This window comes from Pseudorasbora parva, chromosome 10 (genome assembly GCF_024679245.1).
Source record: "Pseudorasbora parva isolate DD20220531a chromosome 10, ASM2467924v1, whole genome shotgun sequence".
Taxonomy (NCBI): domain Eukaryota; kingdom Metazoa; phylum Chordata; class Actinopteri; order Cypriniformes; family Gobionidae; genus Pseudorasbora; species Pseudorasbora parva.
In genome coordinates this window covers 5,525,519-5,544,462 of record NC_090181.1, presented here as the reverse complement: position 1 = coordinate 5,544,462, position 18,944 = coordinate 5,525,519, and the positions used below count along the sequence as shown (strand labels likewise).

The 18,944-nt window shown below is 37.2% G+C and overlaps 1 protein-coding gene across 1 annotated transcript in view; it reads left to right on the top strand.

Moving 5' to 3' along the window:
• Positions 1-18,944, top strand: part of babam2 (BRISC and BRCA1 A complex member 2) — a 125,772-nt gene that overhangs the window by 5,983 nt on the left and 100,845 nt on the right. The window contains exon 4 of the mRNA XM_067454949.1: positions 10,155-10,249. Coding sequence (XP_067311050.1) covers positions 10,155-10,249 — 95 coding nt within the window. The remainder of the gene's footprint in view (positions 1-10,154; positions 10,250-18,944) is intronic.

Sequence of the window (18,944 nt, the reverse complement as noted above, 5' to 3'; positions counted from 1 at the left end):
AGTCCATTAAACATTTTATTGATTTCCCCCACATTAAATTTAAATCTTTTTTGGTACTGTTTAGATAGAAACAGGTCTGATTGATTTTCTTGGAAAACTGATCCGTCCACATATCCATTATTACATCTATTATGTTAGAAACACTTTAGACATTATCTGCCTTTAAATAATCAAGAAAGATAGCAGAGTTAAGTGTTGGAATTGCTTTCTGAGTTTGATTTAGCAACTGTTGGTGGCTGACCGCTGATAAGAAAATCAAGACCTTTTAACAACTTAAAAAAAATAGGTTTTTCCTTTGTTTTGCCTAAGAATTTCAGATCCATGCAAATCATCAGAGAATCTTTCATGAACTCCATATTGTATGTAGACTGGGTAAACCCAGCCCGATCTGCCGGCGTTATGATTTCGCCCTGCACATATGGAAACCTGAACATATTTTTTTCTTGCTTCTGTTACAAATTTGCGGGGACCAGTCACAAACCGGCTTATCCACCTGCCACGCTATTGGCGGGTTTAACACAATGATGGATAGAGAAGCGATGTATAGTTGGTCTGATTGGTTGAAGGACTATTCAATTGCTTACAGAGTCATTTGAGCTATGCTCATTGATCACAGCTCTTGTGCAGAGTAGAGAATACAGAGCAGACTCCCCAGACCAATGTTGAATCTTAAAAGATTCAGCTTGGTTTGTTGATAGCCAGACAATATCGTATGATTTTCAAGGTGTTACTTTTCTCCAGTTCTCTAAAACAGAATATATATATATATATATATATATATATATATATATATATATATATATATATATATATATATATATATATATATATATATATTCTGTATATATATATATGTATATATATTCTGTATATATATATATATGTATATGTGTGTGTGTGTGTGTGTGTGTGTGTGCGCGCTATGCAACTTTCCGTCCACTTGAGGGCGTCTATTCAAAACAAAGGCGTAGTTTGATGACGCCAAGTTTGAGCGCAACATCTTGGGGCATGTGGTCTTCACCTCACAGCCGGTGGAAAATAGGACTCGGGCAGAAATCATGTTCATGGATGCGGTTATTAACGTTACTTTAGTGTAAAGCAGAGCAGGACAGAGTGTTGTGGAGCTGAACACAGTTGCTGGAGCGATTGTTACACAAATACCCATCTCGCGAACACCGGGACTTTTATTATGACGGGACGGGATGGGACACAGTTGTCGGGCGCACACTATTTCCGCTTTTTCGGTCATGAGTATAAGGTAAAGCAGCTCTGTTTATTAGATACATTTAAGTGTGTTTAAAATTATGTTATGACGTTACTCTGTGTGTTCGCTCGGCGCTGCTGTGACATGTTCACACTGCTAAGAGAAAAGTGCTTCTGCCAAATTAAACAGAGGGTAACGTAGATATGACGCGATTGACAGGTGACTCCCTCAGACGCTATGCTGACACGTCCCGGGTCATTGGTTAAAATAGCAATTTTCTCACAATTTACAAATAGTTGGAAACATTTGGGATATTGTAAGTACTCAACTGAACAAAATATATTACACCTGTCTAGTGTTTTTTGGATATTTTACTGCAAAAATACTACATAGTGCACCTTTAACATTTTTACGAATAAGGTAAGAATGTACGCTGCTTATACTTCTTACTTAGATTAATGTGAGAAACACATTTAGCAGACACTTTTGTCCAAAGCATGTTAGAAATGAGGAGAACAATAAGCAGTTAAACCAACAAAAGAGCAACAATATTGCTGTGGCAAGTCCTTAGTTAGTCTAGCACAGTATAGCAAGTTTTTTTTTCTTAATACATAGTACTGTGCAAAAGTCTTAAGCCCCGTTCACACCGCCAGTGACATGCAGCGACAAAGCGACATGATCCCATTAATTTCAATGGAGCACTGGCGACTTCCAGGGACACGAGCGACAGTGACCGTTGGCGACAGAATGTGGGCGCGTCAAGCGACGCGAGACAAAAGTTCAGAAATTTCAACTTTATGCAAACGAGAAGCGATTTTCGCGAGCGACAACCAATAGGAGTGAAGTCAGTGGAGTGCAAGTGATCCGTCTGCTGTACTGCTACTGCGGTGTCCAGAGGAGTTGTTGATATTAGCTTTTAGCAAGTCCCCTGTTCTTTACGATATGTCTCTGTGTAGCCTACATACAGAGACACATTTAAAAAAATGATGCACGGAAAAACGTGTCTGGGATTGTGGGGATATAAAGTAAGTTTTGACTAAACTGCATGCAATATGGTCTACCTATAACAGTACAGTGTGTATGTATTCTAATAACTTGCTCTGTTCTGCAAAACACTAGTAATAAAAACGGTACTATTTAATGACGTTTATATGCAACCCGTAGCGGGAACGCCCACTAGCGACATGAATCTCTGGTGCTGGCGACATGCATGCAGTGACAAAATCGCTGGCGGTGTGAACGGGGCTTTAGGCACATTAGTATCTCACCCCCTCCCCCCAAAAATGGTTTTAAGCCAGTGTCAGTCGGAAATATCAGTTTACATTTCAAAATATTCCTTTTGCCATTAACTGTTATAATCCAGTGAGATGTTTGTATGCACAAGGATGGCACCACAAGGCAATATTCAATTGAAGTGTACAAGCTTCTGGTGGGCACATAGGTCTGAAGTAGTGAGTTTTGGTATAGGGGTGCAGAGCCAGTGGATGTTCGTATAGGGTATACATCCTCCTTGCAAGCAGCTATTGGCAACCAGTGCAATTTTATGAAGAGAGATGTGACATGCACTCTCTTCAGCTCATTGAAGATCACTCTTGCTGCTGCTGCATTCTGGATCAGTTGCAGAGTTTTTTTTTGTCAGTGCATGCTGGAGAGCATTACAATAGTCCAGTCTGGATTGAACAAGAGTTTGGACAAGGAGATGTATGGTATGCTCCGATAGGAGGGGGCTGATCCTCCTAACGTTGTACAAGGCAAATCTGCAGGATCAGACATTTCTAGCAATGTGGTCTGTAATCATCAATCGCAACTCCAAGGTTCTTGGCTGTCCTGGAAGGAGTTATGGTCGATGAGCCTATAGCTGAATGGAGAAGTTGTGATTAAGTGTTGGGTTGGCCAAAACCACAAGCAGTTCTGTCTTTGCCAGGTAGAGTTGAAGGTGATGGTCCTTCTTCACAGACATTTGATATGTGAGCAGCTACCGACAGCTCCTCCAGCTGAAACGAGAGGTAGAGTCATGTCATTACCACAGCATTGATTGGAAAAAAACATGGATGGCTGTGTTCGAAATGGCATACTATCATTACTATTTCTGCAGTAAACTGGAGGCGGGGAATAATTATAAATGTAACACTTTTATAAGAACACAAGTACATAACAAGTAAAAATTACTGTAATATAAATTAGTGATGTTTCTGAAAATGCAATCGTTCATAGCACGTACATTGTACTTTAAATACGGTACGTTTCCACTCAAATAAAAAAGTATAGTATTTCTATAGCACAATACAGATTTCAAAGTAGCTTTACGATGATAAACAGGAAAATAACGATAGTGATGCAAAGTTCAGTGTTTAACAGAGCTCTAAAAAGACAAGTGTTCAGGTAAAATCTGTTTTTTTTAAACTGTGTAAAGTTAATCAGTTATGAAGTGAGTTCAGTTCAGCTATAAATCATTGTTATTTAGTAGTACGATCAATTGAATCTTTGTAAATGAATGAGCCTTAGATCACTTTAATATTTAGTCCATTACATTTAATAAAAACACATCTTTCAAATTTTTGAGTTCTCATCCTGAGTTAACCAGAGACAAAGGTGTCCCAGAATAAACACTAATAATGGTTTATGATCTTTGTACACTGCAAAAAATGCTTTTCTTACGTATTCTTTTTTGTCTTGTTTCCAGACCAAATATCTAAAAATACAGTACAATTACACAGAAAAATAATCTTGTTTCAGTTTGAAATGTTTTTTTTTTTTTAAACCCCATTGGCAGATAACTTTGCTTGTTTTAGCAAAAACGTTTATTTCCCAGAATGCAAGAAAAAAAATGTCAGGTCATTTTACTTATCTAGTAAGTGCAACAAATTTCGGGATATTTAGACTGGAAACAAGACTAATAAGTAAGTTAAGCATTTTTTGCAGTGTATCCGTACAGTTCATGGCCATCAGTTTTAAGATGAACAGATATTGGCTTGGAACAGAACGTTATAATGATACAGTCCCCCAATGATTACATGTCATTGTGTTTTTGGGGAAAATGTGTGCTATCTGCTTTATCTAAAACTTCAAATTATAATTTCAATGCTGGCCAGGTTGAGTCAGTCAAAGTAAATTTACAAATAAAACCATATATTAACATGTCATATACATTTTATGCTGACACGATACAGCTTATTTATGGCATAATCTGCCATAACTCTTTTGGAAAACCCAGCTATAATGAGTTATTTTTACCCATGTATACCTGACGTATTCTACACAGTAAACAGTGGTGGGTGTTCCTGTAAGGAGCTATTGCAACTTGAACCATTAAATTTAGCTAACCTAATGTAGTCAATTTGATTCAAACATGACGAGTCAAACCAGTTAATTTTACGTTACTACATTCAAAACATTTTCTGTCGAGAAAAATAAAATCTAATCAACTGATTTTAAGTGGAAAAACATGATTTAAAGGTGTGATGAATTGAGGAATCAACTTTCCCTTGAGCTTTTGATATATACAAGGTCATGGTAATATAAGAATATCCTCTAAGTTTCAGCGCTGAAAACTTCCTTGTTAGTCAAAGAAAAGCTTTTGTAGACACCAGGCTCAGCAAACGGTCCTGTGTCTTATAGACCCTTTTACTGTTTGTATACAATGATGACGTAGCAACGTATGCGCGCGCATTTTGGCAACAAACTGTGGCGAGAATCAGGATGCTAGGAATCAGATGCTAGGAAACCGTTTTGATAAACTTTCGGAGTTGCTCACACGTTAGAACCACTAGGGAACAACACCACTTCCGTTGCCAAAATGCGCGCGCAACTCTTTGATCACGTGGGCTGTAAAAGGGTCTATACTGACATCAGTGCGCAATGAAACACACACCTCTACAGAATCTACAGCGCGTCTGATTCAGTAGCCCTGCACATCGACTCATGGAGGGCTCGTGCTAGCTGGTCAACAACAATACACGCCGAGGAAGATTAAGATATTGTGCTATTCCTGTTTGTGGAAGAACATAGTCGCTGCATAAGCTTCCCTCTGATCCTAAAATTAGGAATGGGTGGTTGAACTTTATTTTTAATGAAGGGGGGGGTCGTTTTTTTGTGAACAAATCTTCGGTCGATGCTGGATTTGGATCCGACAGGAATGGTGCAACACTTGTTGAGTAAAACGTGTTTTTATATGTAATAGTGTTGCATTGTTATAGATCGTTTTGCTTATGTGTACGCTGGACTCAGACACGTATGGGCAAGGGCTCGCAAAGCCCGGCAGGCCGATGAATCTCATTATATTCCGTTCTTGTTCTGCTATTCTCTCTCTCTCGTTGACATCTGAAAGGCGGCGCGTTGAACGTGTATGTGTATGGGCGCGGTTCGTGCTTATATCGTCCGATCTTGCGGGCTATGTGTAATATAAAAATAATAGTCCAATCAATCGAGTGTCGATGAGAAATAAAACATTGTGTTTGTTTGATAAAGACGTTTACGAGCCCTGTGATCGAGAGAAATAGTCTGGTTGTCGCTTTTCCCTCATTCTCTCCTCGCCGTCATGTAGACTGACAGCAGAGTTTAAGCTCATTAAATATGCAAATCTTATCCAATCCTAGCCGTGGGCGTTTACTTCCAAGTCTCCGGTGCGGCACGCCCATCAGAACCCAGCGTTCAGGAGAGAGCCTCAAAACCAGTGTAGAAAATAGCCTATTACTTATTAGTTATGATGTTTTTAATGTAAAAACCACACGAACATCATTAGTTGACCTCAGATAACAATATAAAAAAAAATTTAAAAGCCAGTTCATGACACCTTTAATTTAACAGCAACAACCTGACTTCTTTACACTAACAAACATTTTATGGGTTAGATCAAGACCGTTGGTGAGGAAGGTAGGACATTTTCACTCAGGTTTCCAGATAAAAAACATTGGTTAGCACATTTATTTGCAAGCTGTGCTGACTCAATGTTTAATGTTTGTCATGTGACAACACTGTCGCAAACTACTCTGAAACTGTACCATATGATTGGTTGCATATTTTATACTACTATTTCACACACTAGTTTACTATTAAAAATAGTAGGCAGTATGCACTGTGGACTGTAAGCAGTAAGATAGTGTGCCATTTCAAACACAGTCTGTTTCTGAATGACAGATCTGGCGACATGTACATTCTAAAAAATGCTGGGTTAAAAATAGTTATAACCCAAGTTGGGTTGAAAATGGACAACCCTAGCGATTGGGTTGTTTTAAGCAAACATTTAACCCAACTGCTATTAAAACAACCAGTCAGTGGGTTAAAACATCCCGATTGCTGGGTTTGTCCGTTTTCAACCCAATTTGGGTTGATTTAAACCCAACGTTGTTTAGTGTGTAGATGCAGAAAAGAAGTAATCCAATTATAAAAATAGATTTGTGCTGCTTTACTTAGTTACTGAAGATAAAATTGATTTCAGGGTTGCTGTTGTCATTAAATTTAACACGTCTTCTATTTGTTCTGCACAAGAATTAACACTACACAAGGTTACACTGTAGCATAGCATAGAAAACTCCAATTGCAGACCCGTTGATTAGGTTTTGAATGGTACCTTCAATCAATTGAACCAGCTTATTTAATTTAAGTTAATGGTAATGTAAGCTAATAATAAAAACCCTGACTGTGTTAAAATAAGAGCTAGGTAGTGAAAATGTGTTTTGTCTAAACTACTTTGCCTGTTGGCCTGCATTGCGTGGCAAAGTGCAGAGAGTTGCACAGGTTGTGCAGTCTGCATTTCTGTTGCCCGCTCTCGTTTTTTCTTTCTGTTGCCGTACTTCCAGGAAGAATGCTGATTGTTTACTTGTGAAACTATTGCTCTGGCAGGAGTGCTGACTGTCTGTTGTTTGCATGCAAAGAGAGCGCGTCCAGTCCTCAGGCTTTCTGCTCCTCTCAAGAGTTTGCCACAGCTGGTATTATGTTTCTCGAGTTGTACCCACCTCAACTGCCCCCAGGGTGTAAATTTGGGAAGTGCTGCATATTTGCCCAACATTTCCACTGCAATCTCTTTTCAGATATTTGGCAACAGCTTTTCCAAGATGCTGTCAGATGTGACAGATGTATGACAAACATCATCCAGGCTCTTTCCCCCTATGCTCCATCTGTGGAAAATTACTGCCTTGTGTTTGTTTTGGTCTGTTTTTTTTATCCATGGCAAAGACAGAGGAGCGAAAAAAGGAAAGAAGGAAAGAAAGAAAGAAAGAAAGAAAGAAAGAAAGAAAGAAAGAAAGAAAGAAACAAAACAGAATGCTACAGCAAATAAATAGAAATGCATATTATTTGAGCATAGTTTCAAATCTTCAGTGTTATGTTATTGAGAGGAACTAAGCTACACAAATCAATGCTTAAACAAAATCACTTGAAACATGATATTTGAGTTCTTTTGTTACTCAGTACATTGAAAGTTAAATGTCAACCTTAAATAGAAAAGATTTGTGTGCTACCACATCTTCTATGTGAAACAGACTGGACTTAACATCATTAGTTAGTAGCTTTAATTAATAGTTTTATTAATTAATTGGACTTTTTCAACTGATGTAGGCTTATTCATGAAACATTAACTTAGTATAATTTTCTTGAAGTTTTATAAACTAATTTCGGGAGAAACACACGCAGACAATTAAATCTAAGTAAACACAGGTGGAGCAGGCTCAGATAATTAAACCTAAATTGAACACAAGAGGAGCACATTAAACTAATCAGTTAATCAATGATAGGAGGTGTATATAGACAGCTGATTTATCTTCCTGTCAGCATCCCACCACCACCCCTTCTTCTATTAAAATAGTCCATGAGACCCGAGTGGTTCAATCAAAAAACTTTCAACAATCTTTTCTCTTCAACGTCATTCTCCAACAAAATACAGTGCAGCACTTCTGGGTTCTACGTCAGAACACCAGCTCTGTATTGGCTGACGCTGTTCACATAAGCACGACGAAAATGTGTGTGATGCTGATGCTAGACCGTAGGACCAGGAGGCGCTGCAATGTTTACTATGTGAATATCGTTGGAGAATGACATTGAAAAGAAGAGATTGTAGAATAAAGTTATTTTTTTTGTTTTATGTGCACAAAAAGTATTCTCCTTGTTTCATAACATTTTAAGGGTGCATAACACGCACAGTTTCTGCTCAAGTTAATCTTGAGTACCCATCGAGAAGTACTGCATCCTTCATATCTCGGAAGAGTCTTTCGTTTTATCAGATTTATAAACGACAGATACGCTGTACAAGTGGTTTCCGAAAACAGCCAAACTCGTGGAGGCGTGCAGTGGGCGGAGCTAAAGACACACACACACACACACACACACACACACACACACACACACACACACACACACACACACACACACACACACACACACACAGTACATCATGGCATTATTCCTGGATAACTTTTGATTCTATACGTTGGTGTTGTTTACATCATATGCACTTACAGGCCGACGACCAACAAAACACAGACATCTGATGCAGCTTCACTCACCACCTGCGTTTTTCACTCATGACCGGGAACAAACAATGACATTATACAGGGCTATTCTCAAGAATAACTTTCTGAAAACCTCATTCAAATCCCGAAGAAATGTATTTGGCACAGAAATACTCTGTCATACTTGCAACTATTTTTTTTATTTTTTTTGGCCATGCACGATAATCCAATTCTTTAACAGTGTAAATAAGTCAAAAGGCATGACATAGCATTAGGATTAAAATAGCAAAAAATAGCATTAAAAAAAAAAAGGGTTTGAACCACTTTAGTCACATGGACTATTTTAACAATGTTTGTTCTACCTTTCTGGGCCTTGAAAGTGGTCATTTAATTGCTGCCTATGTGTGGTTCAGAAAGCTCTCAGATTTCATCAAAAATATCTTAATTTGTGTTCCGAAGATGAACGAAGGTCTTACGTTTCTTGTTTGGAACAAAGAATTTTCATATTTGGACCATTTACATTTTTATTTTTAACCCTTTAATAATGGCAAAGAAATAAATAGACTTTGTACTTTTTCATGCTCTGGAGAGGTAATTTTTTTGTACCCATCTTTGTTCCCTGAAAGGTATTGCAATCCACTTTGAAAGAGTTTTTACCTCGTGTACCTTTTGAGAGTGATGTTCCTTTGGACTGCTGGTATAGTTAAAAATAGCTGTGTTTCCACTCAAAGCTACAATGTATCTTTTGCGCAAAATTGGTGCATCGCATGTGTTCAAGAAAACAAAATCTTCACTTTCTAGGAAACTACACTACAGATAAAGCCCTTCAAACGAGAAACACCAGTCCAACAATATTTATATCAGAACATTATAGATTTAAAAATTTGCTTGCGTCCATTAGTGATACTACAGTGCCCTTTGTGAGTTTAGCACAAGTGCCATTAGGCCATGGACACAAAATATTCTTTACTGACATTGATTGTTTGGTCTAAAGGGATCAGGCATTGATAAACAGCCATGCAACTGTTATCTTTTACACAAAGAGCATACATGGAAATGTTAGCTGTACCATGCAGTGGAAAAGCACCATAAGTGCCATTTATAAATATCAAATATAGACATCTGAAGTCCAGATCTCTTTGATTATTGGTGTGTCCACACTTGGCATGTTTGGTTGGATTAATTCAAACCCTGGTGCGATTGCTCTGTTAGTGCGGCTCATTCGAATAAGTGTGAACGTTGGCATCTGAACCCTGGTGTGCAAGTGGACTGGGACCCCTAAAAAGATGGGTTTCGACTCGCTTCTAAACCAACTCTGGTGCGCTTCGAATACAATATGAACAAAACACAGACCAAAGATGATTTTTACATTCTGCAGTACATCTTCATGGTTGTTTATAAAGGTTTTATGACAGAACTGGTTGTAAATCTCTGAAGTGTTTCTTTTTAAATGGTTTATGAAGTAATTAACTGTGTGATTAACTCTGTGTGGTTTCTTCTTACAGGGGACATCATCTTTAATGCCAGTGACCCAGAACTGCCCCCTGACTTTATATTCGGAGAAGATGCTGACTTCCTTCCTGAACCATCTGAGCTCCCGGTGCGTATTAAGATTATAATTATATGATGCCTTTTCCTGTATTCTAAATATAGAGCTTTTATATCAATGTTGTGTTACAGAACAGTTGCTAAGTAGACAGAATATACAAATATTGTGGTTATAAATAGTAGTAAGGTGACAGAAATGTGCAAGATTTTTTTCCCCCAGCATCATGCATTCGATGTAGATGTTCTATGTTCAGAGAGAACACATTTAACAAAATCTGACAAATAAAAATAGTCTTGTTTTAGTGAAGTGTTTATGCTTGCTTTAGGGTCGCTGTAAAAAAAAAATCTCAAATCTCCAGTGAACCAAAAATGTGTTAGCTGCAGGCTAAACTCGGTTGTACAGAAATATACCCAAGAAGACAGAACAATGGCTCAGTTATGATTGAATATCTTTGAAGTAGCGGTGCAGCAGAGCTTTCAGCTGTTTTAACTTCCTTTAGTGCAGTTAGTTAAATCAGATGGCTGGTATCGATGTGCGTGGTCGACTCAGCAGCCAGATTTGACCTGCGGGGCTTCCAGCGTTCTGAAGAGAGTGTGTTGGTGAATTACATAAGCGTTTACGTCTGCACTTAACACTGTCGTTCTTCTGGTGCCGCTTTTAGGATTGCACAATTAGCACCAAAGGCTTTACTGCTCTCACAACACACTCGAAAAGAAGCATCTAGGTATAGGCTTTGAAACATTAGTTCTTCATTAAGTCATGTTGTTGATTTAGTTTTTGTTGTGTTTACTGAACATCTTTTTTTGGCATAAAGAGCCACTGTGGATCTCTACACAAACAGTGTGCCGCATGCTTAGCGATTGTGTTTTTTTTATGGGCAGGGTTCCTACGTAGTTTGGAAAAGTATGGACAATTGGAAAGCAGTGCATTGAAAAATATTTCTATTTCCAGACTAATACTTTTCTACAATAGAAAATTAAGAAATATTTAAGAAGTGTGTTTTCATAGCAGATGTTTGATTAGTGATTCTTTAGTGATACAGGTTATACGTTTTTCTTTCTCACAATATTTTAGTGCCATATTTCAGAGTCTCTGGACCCTTGCAAAAATGAAAAAAATCGGGAAAAAAAACAACACAGACAATGCGCACGAGAAACCATTAAACTTGTCATATACTAGGACAATATATAAATATGACATACTGCCCTTATAAAAGACACATTTTGAACACTTTCTTTTATTTTTATGGTGCCAGTATTTTTTTATAGACCTTTGAACATGGCGAAGGTGACAATGCACACAGCCGTATTGTGCCATCAGCCCATTTCATTTCATCATTTATCCGTTGCCATAGAGGATGCCTTAAAGCAACCCCAAGTCCTTGAAATATGACATACTGCCCTAACGAAAGCCAAATTTTGGACACTTTTTTACAGTACCTGTCTTTTTTTTATAGACCCTTGAACTTGCCAATAGGACAATGCACACAGCCGTATTGTGCCATCAGCCCATTTCGTATCATAATTTCTCCATCGCCACAGAGGATGCGTTAAAGGAGGCCCAAGTCCTTGAAATATGAACAAAAGCCACATTTTTAACAATTTCTTTTTAATTTTTTATCAGTACCAGTCTTTTTTTATAGACCCTTGAACTTGGCAATAGGACAATGCACACAGCCCTATTGTGCCATCCATCAGGCCATTTTGTGTCATGGTTTCTCCACAGAGGATGTGTTAAATCGGACATTAGTTCTTGATATTAGATGTACTACCCTAAAAAAAGCCATATTTTGAGCAAATAGATCTCTATTAATTCATGTGCACCATGCTCTTGTCTTCTTCACAGTAAGATGGCAGTGACGCACACACAAAGGAAACAGGTTATTGTAGTATATATACAACTAGAAATTGTAATGCGTAAGCCTGCATGTGAAGCGTGTTTAGTTCTTGAAAACAGTTTATTGTGTGCATGCAAAAGTCTGTACATTTTTTTTCTTTTAGGGGCTCTGTTTGTTTTCACTTGAGAAAATGAAAATATTCACAGATGACTACTATTGTTACAAACGTGGGTGAAGCAGGGAAGAGTCAGAATCAGAGCTTCCAAATAATAGCTGGGTTTAAATAAATCAAACACAACCAGCTACACAGGCATAAAAACAATGAGATCGGACAAGGAGTGCAGGGAAGTGAGATAAAAAAGGGGAGTGATGAGGGAGTGAAGTTCAGGTGTGAGGCAGGGAGAGGGAGGATTCTGGGAAATGGAGTCCGGGACAGGCGTGGAATGCAACAACTATACCAAATATAAAGCTGAAAATAATGCTGTGTGAACCATTTATGTTAAATATCATCTAAAAATCTACAGAGAGGTTTGGAGATTTGAGTCTGGATATTATTGGAATTTTAAAATGGGAAATCTGTAGGATCCTTTTATGGGGTTAGAATTGTTGCATATTTTGCATAAATAAAATGTCCCAATAAATATTTGTCAAATTTGTAAATAAAACAAAAATTACTGAAGTATAAATTCACAAATAAAATTTGATTTGCAAATATCTGACTTGAGGGGACAGCGGGAATAGTCCACCTTTGTGCGGATTTGTGTGCATATCTTGATACTAGAAATGTTTCATGGTTGCGATCAGGGTTTTTATAGTTAATTAAAACTAAACCATAAAAAAGCATCTTTTTACTTGAAATAAATTAATGTTAAATGAAATAAAATATAAAATAAACTCAGCTATTAATTTCAGCTATTTGCCAATGCAACATTTAATTTTTAAATAAAATAAAAACAATATAAACAAATTTAAATACAATAACTAATAACAAAGACAAAAACACAAAAGTAGAAATTACTAAAATGAAAACAGAAAATGTTAAAATAAAAAATATCTTGAAGAAACTAAAATAACACAGTTTGTGAGATACAAAAATAGTTAAATGTAATTTTATTTCCAAATTTTACTTTATTTGTGAATACATATATCTGTGTGCTTTATTATTTTATCTGTACATATTTTCATCTCTCTACCACACTTTGTAGATCGTAATCTATTTATTTGGAAATATGCAACAAACCTAACTCTATTATTTCTGAAGAGCTGGTGGTCAGAGACGAAGTTCATGTGCACTTGAGAAATTTGACAGATTCACAGCATTCCAGAGCTGCTGTTCTGCCTCTCAAATCACAGTTTGTGTAGGTAAACACTCGCTTTCCTAGTGGGTGACTTATCAAATGTGTTATTACTGGATGCTGGTTCAAACCTCATAAGAAACCAGTCCATCATCACCTTTTGCTTTCTTGATTGTTCTATTTGATCCCTTTTATAACCACCAGATTCCTCTTATGGTGCATTAAATGAATCCGTATTGACCAATACTAATCAGAGATGATGTTTGTGCAAGGTCTAGAGTTGTCTGGACTGTGTTGTTAAGACTCCTCATACACTGATTGCTTAAAGCTGTCCTCCAGGCTATTTTTAAGAAGGAACAGAATGAAAAAATCCCCTGCTTATGTCAGAGTCTGTGAGACGGTGACTATTGCTCACCGTCTCTTAAATGCAGCTGAAAACATGAGGGGGGGAAGCACCTCTGTGCTGCCAGGGCTTCGCTCTGCCCGTGTGTGTGTGTGTGTGGCTGGTCTCTTTTCCAGGGATATTTTTCTATCACTGGTTTGCAGCCACTATCCCTCTGTCTTGTTCTTCATCCTGTTTATTCTGCACTAAGCTGGATTTTTTTTTCATTTATGTGTAACCAAACACGAATGATCCAAAAGGCCTGGGGATATTAGTATGCCACATCATTGGCAAACATAATGTCCAAAAACAGGTATTAATTTGTTTTAAATGCTCTTATTCTGGCTTGTTCATCTTATTTGCTTTCATCCTTCCCAGACGGTTCTGCTGGTTCGTTCTGTCTGTCAGTGCCTCCCCTGCAAGCTGATCATTTTCACATTACCGTGTGAGAGACTCAAGATCAACAAAGACCTCTTGCGTCCTGATCTTTCACACCTTAATATGCAGCTCTGTTCCAAAACCTAGTGAGCTGCCTTGCTGTATAGACAGCTCCCTATGTGTTATTCTAGAACCTTACAGGAAAATGATTTGGAACGTCGCACATAGTCAGCATCTCATTCTGCACATTTTTAAATGTCATCTTTGTGCCATTAAAGGGCAAGTGGACGCTGCACAAGAGCAGGGTTTCCGCGGGTCTTAGAAAGGTCTTAATTTGACCTAATTTGTCCTTAAATCGGAGCAGAAAGTCTCGAATTCAATATCATGGCATTAAATTAGGGCTCTGTGATTTCAGCGATGATGCGGAAAACGTGAACAGAATTGCAGAATTCATTCATAAAAATGGAATTATATGGAATATAATGTGGAAGGTCATGGGATTTGTAAAATTTTGGATGAATATGTACACTTAAAGGGTTAGTTTACCCAAAAATGAAAAAATCTGTCATTTTCTCACACTCAGGTGAGTAAATAGTTCACCCAAAATGCAAAACACAGAATTAAGTAAAAAATAAGCTGAATTTGAGAAAAAATAAAACGTATATTATAAGGCTCTAAAAAGAATTGGTTAAATTAAATTAAAGTTAAAAATGTTAAATTGTATGTTTCATGAGTTAAATTAATTAGACATGCTTTTTGACTAATACAATTTAATTTAACCATTAAAATGGAGTAAAACTATCTATCTATATATATGTGTGTGTGTGTGTGTGTGTGTGTGTGTGTGTGTGTGTGTGTGTGTGTGTGTGTGTGTGTGTGTGTATATATGTGTGTATACTGAAGTCTTGTTTACTGAAATTTAACAAAATTAACTGAATTTATGCTGAAAACAATTTCAGTGGGTATAAAAATTACTCAGATATTCTTGTTTTAATCATAAAATCACTTTAAAAAGATTTCTTATATCATTTCGCTTCTCAAGTAAATGTATCTTAATTTAAGAAAACATTTTCACTGGAAAACAAAATCAAAACTAGTAAAAAATAATAATTTTTTTGCAGTGTGATCTGACTGAACAGTAAAAGTTATTTCCATATTCTAGTGTTTTTGTGAGCAGAGCTATTCAAACTTTAAGCTGTTTTTTGTTTTTGTTTGTTTGTAAAATTAAGTAAAAAGTAATGGAGATCTATTGGAAATTGTATTTCCAAACTTTTAAATGTTGTTATACAACTTAATGTTTGCTTGATAGACATTTACATTTAGAGGTTATTTATGTTTTGTGTTCCCTTCAATTTATTCCTTATATTTTATTTAATTGGTCCTAAAAAGGTCTTACATTTGCCTTCATAAAACCTGCAGAAACCGTGAAGAAGGTCATTTTAAATGAAAGTGAGCACCTTAACGCCTTTACAAAGTGCCATCCCACCCACATGGCCGTTAGCGACGGGTCACTTTAAGGGAGTTTACCATTACAATCACTGGAACCAGGTCGAAGAGTCCTTGCGTTTGTGTACATTCAAATATGGGCTGTGAGGACATGTAACTGCAGGTTTGAAATCATTTCGAAGTACGAAGGCCAGTGACATTTGCCGTCAAACCTGTCTTCATGTGCATAAATACAATGCAATACACCATATACAACAGAGATGCCCTGATGCTTCTCTCTGCTTTTAGTATTGGCTTAGTAATATTACTTCCTCAAGTACAAGCACTTATAACATTATGATCAGACAGAGACTGTGTAGCTACCACAGAGATCACAAGTTGGAGAGTCCTTGTGTTTCATTTTAAAAGAAGGTGGCGGGTGAATTTCAGTTCATATATAAAGTATGATATACACGTCGTTTACCACATAATATACACTTATAAACATGTGATTTTTATACGTCTTCCATTTACTCCCTTCTCCAAGTTTATTTCCGACAGGCACTTTATAAGGCACAATTGTCATTTTGACATTAACATGTTGCTATGCTAACAACAAATATATCCACACTTGTTCCCACCGTTATACATTTGGCGATTCTAATTTCCCATCACCAGCGTTCAGATGCTGGACACGGGCTTGTTTTCCAGCTACATGTAATATCGCCCAGTTTTCACACTGCTGTGAGGAATTCCTGATGTCTCAGCTAAACTTGGGCTTGTTTACAGTCTGTCACAAGTATTATTAGCTGCTAACCACCATTTTGTTTCCATGTCTCGAATGGTGGGTTTACCTCAAATGCTGACACCAGATGATTTACTTAGGTGTGAAAAGAAATGTTGATAACCCTTTACTTAAAGTCTTTATGTATAATGCATTATAAAAATATTTGAATGCCTTAATTATGCTTTGTAATGCACCTATAATTCATTGTGTGGTCTCATTAATAATTGTAACCACAGTTATAATACATTATAATACACTTAATACATTAAAAACAGATACAACAAGGAATCTGTGAATATTATAATGCTTTTTAACTTTTGTTATAATTACTAATGCAAAGATATAATGCAATGCACCATATATATAATGAATACCTTATGCATAAAGGCTTTTATGTAGTTGTTTCTATTTTAGAGTAAAGTTAGTGTCCTTATACTGTTTTTTGATTTTTGACATATCGTTTTGAAGTTTTCATTTTGTAAATATCTGGCTTAAAGACAAATTATGAACTGTCTTCTCAGAGATTGCTCTTAAAGTTTCCCCAAAAGTGAAAATTCTGTTATCATTGGCAAATTTGGTGAAGCTTTGAAAATGTTGAAAACACACAAAAGTATCGCAAATGTACTCTATATGTGTGCTTCTTCTGAAACCAAATGCTAGCTTTGTGTGAGGCACTGACCAAAGTTTAAAATGATTACACATTAAAATATTAAAATATGGGGTGTGAAGACATGTAACTGCAGGTTTGATATCAGTGATCTGTTACAAGATATACGAAAACCAGTGATATTCGGTGCCAAACCGGTCTTGATATGCATGAACGCATTAAGACTTTTATCAAATTTTAGGCAAAAGCATGGGGAAAAAACACATTTTCAATGCAGTACACCATTAACAAGATGCCCTGAGGCTCCTTTTTACTCTTTATATTAACATATTCCTCAAGTTTGAGCACTTATGAGTTACTACCACAGAGATCATAATTTTGATTTGGCTAGCTGTGAAATAACTGCATGACACAATATGACTCAGCGAGCTCCTAACAGCAGCGGCTGTAGCAATTTCATTCAGATACTTTTCATTTAAAATAGCACCTGAGAGCCTCAAGCCTTGGCACTTTCTTTGATGAAGGTCAAAGAGTGCACTATACAGAGCAGGCGAACAGATATCTGTACCAAATACCAGTTAAGAATAACATGAAGGGTTAAAATAACTTAAAAATGAGACGGGCCACTCATTGAAAAATGAATGGGAGAAATTGTATCCTTCAGCAGAATGGCTGTAGGAGAGAATGTGCTGGAAAGAACCAATTGCATTTTTACATTTGCATACAGTATTTACATTGCTATTGGGAGATGCTTTTATCCAAGACATCTTGCATTAAATGCATTCCCTGGGAATCAAACCCATGATTTTTTCATTGCTAGTTCAATGCTCTCATCCTTACTTTAGAACATTTATGCACATTAGCTTGACCCTGAAAGTGAAGATTTTTTTTAAAGCTTGATTTGAGTTAAAGAAGAACAGCATGTTCGTATGGCATTATTGAAAAGGAAAATTGTTTTCAACCCGTTCAAATAGACAGGAGGACATGCATGACTGAATTAGCTCCCCAGCATTAAAACTGAGCAGGCTGACGTACATTCATTTTGTTAGAAAACTGTTAGATCGGATGGATCTCCTCGTCAAAAAAATCAGATCTGACAACCAGATCCTGTTAAAAGATGTGTTTTGTCTGGAATCCAAAACCAGAAAAACCTGTCAGCAGCAAGTCTTGTCTGGTAACCAAACGTTCTTCTATTAGCGTGAGAATGTGACAAAGAAAGCCCGGGAAGAGCAGAAGCAGTGATGATGATAAAAAGAGCAGTTTATTAAATAATCTGGTCACAATTTAATTTAGGGTCCAATTCTCACTATTAACTATGGCATTTTGCCTCAATGAACTCCTGATTACTGCTTGTTAATAGTTAGAAAGGTAGTTGTTAAGTTTAGGTATTAGGGGATGTAGAATAAAGTCATGCAAAATAAGACAATAATATGTTTTATATTGCCAAAAGTATTGGGACACCCCTCCAAGTCATTGAATTCAGGTGTTCAATCACTTCCATGGCCACAGTATGCAATCAAGCTCTAGGCATGCAGACGCTTCTACATAAATTAGTGAAAGAATGGGTCGCTCTCAGGAGCTCGGCGAACTCAAGCTTGGTACCGGATAGATCGTCACCTATGCAATAAGTCCATTTGTAAAATTTCCTCACAAAGTGGAAGCAATTGGGAACAGCAGCAACTCAGCCAAGTGGTTACATCACCAAGTGCAATGCCACGCGTGGGATGCAGTGGAGTAAAGCACGCCACCACTGGACTCTAGAGCAGTGGAGACATGTTCTCTGGAGAGACCAATCACATTTTTTCTATCTGGCAATTCGATGGATGAGTCTCGGTTTTGTGGTTTCCAGGAGAACGGTATTTGCCTGTCTGCATTGTGCCAAGTGTAAAGTTTTGTGGAGGGGAGATTATGGTATCGGGTTGTTTTTCATGGGTTGAGTTTGGCCCTTAGTTCCAGTAAAAGGAACTCTTAATGCTTCGGCATACCAAGACATTTTGGACAATTTCATGCTCCCAACTTTGTGGGAACAGTTTGG